At 39.2% G+C, this 3,265-nt stretch overlaps 1 protein-coding gene across 1 annotated transcript; it reads right to left on the reverse strand.

Moving 5' to 3' along the window:
* Window positions 1-71: 71 nt before the first annotated feature.
* LOC109828582 (transcription factor GTE10-like) lies at window positions 72-2,729 on the reverse strand. Its single transcript, XM_020395546.1, has 4 exons — window positions 2,606-2,729; window positions 901-2,124; window positions 779-827; window positions 72-676 (listed from the first exon to the last, which is right to left on the reverse strand). Exons 2-4 carry the CDS (start codon window positions 2,104-2,106, stop codon window positions 345-347), a joined length of 1,587 nt encoding a protein of 528 aa, XP_020251135.1. The 5' UTR covers window positions 2,107-2,124; window positions 2,606-2,729; the 3' UTR covers window positions 72-344.
* Window positions 2,730-3,265: the final 536 nt, after the last annotated feature.

Here is a 3,265-nt window from a genome sequence, read left to right on the forward strand (position 1 = left end):
AGATAAATTTTGTTCATTGATTTTATTGATAGATTTCTCTTGTAACAGCATTTGACAAACACAAAATAATAAATACAATAAATAATATGCAGAACCCCATCTTCATTTCTTAAGCATCATGCACCAGTGAGTTGTTTGCAGTCTAGATCTATATACAGATTTCCTAACTTGCGTCAATTATGACTTCAGTCAATGGTTACATCAGTTATTTGCAACCTAAATGTCTCTTTTTATAATACGGATGACCGAGATACACCTTCTTTTTGGTATTTTATTTCTTCCTATATAGTACATAACTTGGTTGGTGTTTATTAGTCATGTTTCCCGTCACAAGCAATAAACACTCAAAAGTCAGTAGTGACAAAGGTAAGAAAAGAAGTAACTACAAGGAGCTGACTTGACCTCATCCTCATAGTTAAATAAAAAAGCAATGCAATATTAAAATTACTGAACTGTACAACAAAATGATCTAAGAACATAAAGGATGTGTTGGCCAGATGGCAAGGAAACAAGAACAGACCACTGGAAGAAGAGCCTGAATCACTACTCGATGAACTTGAACTGCTGCACTTGCCACCTCTATGTATTGCATCCTTCTCTATCTCTACAGGAGGATAGCTTGACATGGGAGGATCATTACCACCAATATCTACATCCTCATCGACAGGTTCATTGCCTATACACATATGCACACAGAAGCAGAACTGCAAGCTATAATTTCTACCTTCTACTGCAAATATGGACATTTTAATGAAAGGTGATTTTGCTAAGAAGGAACCTTTGCCGGGATGCATTGATGAATTGCTAAGTCCAGATTCATTTAAAATCTGCACAAGAAAAAGGATAGCAGCTTGTCATACACAACTACATATCAAATAGCTCTAACAAGTAAAAACATACCTCGATTTCAGAGGGTTCTGCTTTTGGATGTTGTACAATCAGTTTCTCTGGCAAACAGCTATCCAAAAGCTCCCTCAGTTCTAACAGTACATCATCACTAAGGGCGTCAATATCAACCTCCATCTCCTCCTCACCAGAGTCATTCGTACTACTGATATGCCTCTTCAAAAAGTCAATTATTTGGTCTGGCATGTCCTCTAGCATAGCTGATAATCGATTACTCAAATGCTGCCTCTCCTCAGCAGTCACCCTAGGGATCACCTTTTCCAGTACTACAGCATTACAAGTTACAGGAGACGTTTTCCTCTTCTTTGGATGTAATACTGGCTTGGGAGCTTCTGTCTCTCTTCTAACATATAAATCAGTTGCAGCAAGCTTCTTCTCTATAGGTTTCCATTTTGACTCAAAGAATTTGCTTAATTTATCTGCCATTATGTGGACATCGTTACCGGGCGGATTGTATGTCATTGCATTTGTAAAAGTTAACCTCACATCAGCAACAAAACCCAATGGGCTGGAGTAAGCACCAGAAGATATCTTGTTCTTGATGGTACCAAGATCCATTGGATGCTTGATGACAGTGTAATAATCCGGAATCTTGAGAGCCACTGCGTCAACTGGATTATTGAAAACCCACCCAAACTGGTGTGTTCTCAACTTATTGAGAATTGAGTCACATTGCTTCATTATCGATGCATAGGAGTTATCAGTGGTAGGCTGTGGCTGAGGTCGTTGTTTGTTCTTCGACTCGAACCTCCCTGAACTCCCACGCTTGAGATGTGATCCATTGGAACCCAGTTTCTTTCCGTTACTGGAGGATGACACTGTTGGTACATTTATTGATAAGAACTTTTTTTGAAGCATTTGAATTCTTTCAAGTTCAGCTCTCAGTCTCAATTCTAACTCTTTTCTTTCTGAACCAGGCATCTTGGCAAAAGAAATGACCTGCAAAGGAACATTGAAGCAGTCGCCCGTGTCCTTATTCAAGCTAATGCATTTCCTCTTTGGAGCACAAGAATCTTCAGAATCCACACGGCATGAGCTACCAAATCCTTCGGATTCCTCCATGGTTTCAGCCGCATGACGGTAATCAGGAACAAAGGAAGAAGATAAGCCCTTCGAAAACTTCTGTGATTTCCCCATCATCGCGAAAGATCTCTTAACCACCCTTTTCTCTGTACACTCTATTAGAACAGTGGGCGCCATATTGTCAATCCAGTAAATCTGTAGATATTAACAATTCCATTACCATCAAACGTCTCAAATAACATTAAAATTCCCCGCTTTGTGATTCAATAATTAAATTGTCCAAACCTAAACCAAAACGAGGGCTTAAACTATCCGTTCCTTTGCTTTCTGGTTTAATTCCTTTTCAGAGGGGAAATCGGTGAAATAATTAATAAAGATGCAACTTTTCCTGGTTTCCAAAAGAATTAATTAGGTTTTCCTGCCCAAATTTTCGTTTTCATACAATTCTCCCAAAAAGTAGCAGCCAAACTTTATCTTAATCACAAAAGCACCAGCTGAAGCAAAATTGAAGCCCTAGTCTAACCATTTCCAAATCGAGTACCAAATTCTCCAAGGAAACCACTGAAACAGTATCAATTCTACATAAAAACGAAACCCTAGCTCCGAGCAAATCAAACCCTAGGCCTCCAAGCCGCAACAAAATTAGGGAAATGACTCCAAAAATCCAATACAAAACCTGGATCTCGAGATCGGAGCAGCTCCAAAACCCTAAAAAAATCAAAGCGGAGCCAAATTTCCCTTTCCCTTCCTCTTCACTTCGGACAGAGAGAAAATCAGCGAGTGGAAAATTTACGCAAAGGACCCCCGAATAATTATGCCTCTCTCTGGCATTGGACCCCTTTACTTATAGGCCCTTGGAGAGATCCCGGCCGTTGGATCTAGATCTGATCGGACGGTTTAGGTTGTCTCAGCGTCGGGTTTGCTGGATCTCTGTGCGGATCCACGTCTGAAAACTACCCGTCTGCTTTGACTTCTACTGTTCTAGACCAACGATCCTGTATGGAGGAATGAATAGGAAATCATACTGTAAGGACCGGTAGAATTATGACACGTGCTGGGCAGGAGCTTTCGGCGGTGCCATCACGTGGATTATGCGCTGGCAATTTAGATAACGGTGAGAAAATCAGCCGTGTATAACGCTAAATAAATTAAATAGCGGTTATTAAAAACAAGTCATGATTAGGTTAATGTGTTAGATTAATTAAAGTTTTTTATTTAAATCTCTTCATGTGAGAGTGTTGTTGGGTCTTTTTGTTTTGATGATGATTTACAAATAATTTACATCTAATATTGTTTATTTATATATATATAGTTATATATATATACATGTTTTGGT

This window comes from Asparagus officinalis, unplaced genomic scaffold, assembly GCF_001876935.1.
Source record: "Asparagus officinalis unplaced genomic scaffold, Aspof.V1 AsparagusV1_Un2491, whole genome shotgun sequence".
In the NCBI taxonomy this organism is placed as follows: domain Eukaryota; kingdom Viridiplantae; phylum Streptophyta; class Magnoliopsida; order Asparagales; family Asparagaceae; genus Asparagus; species Asparagus officinalis.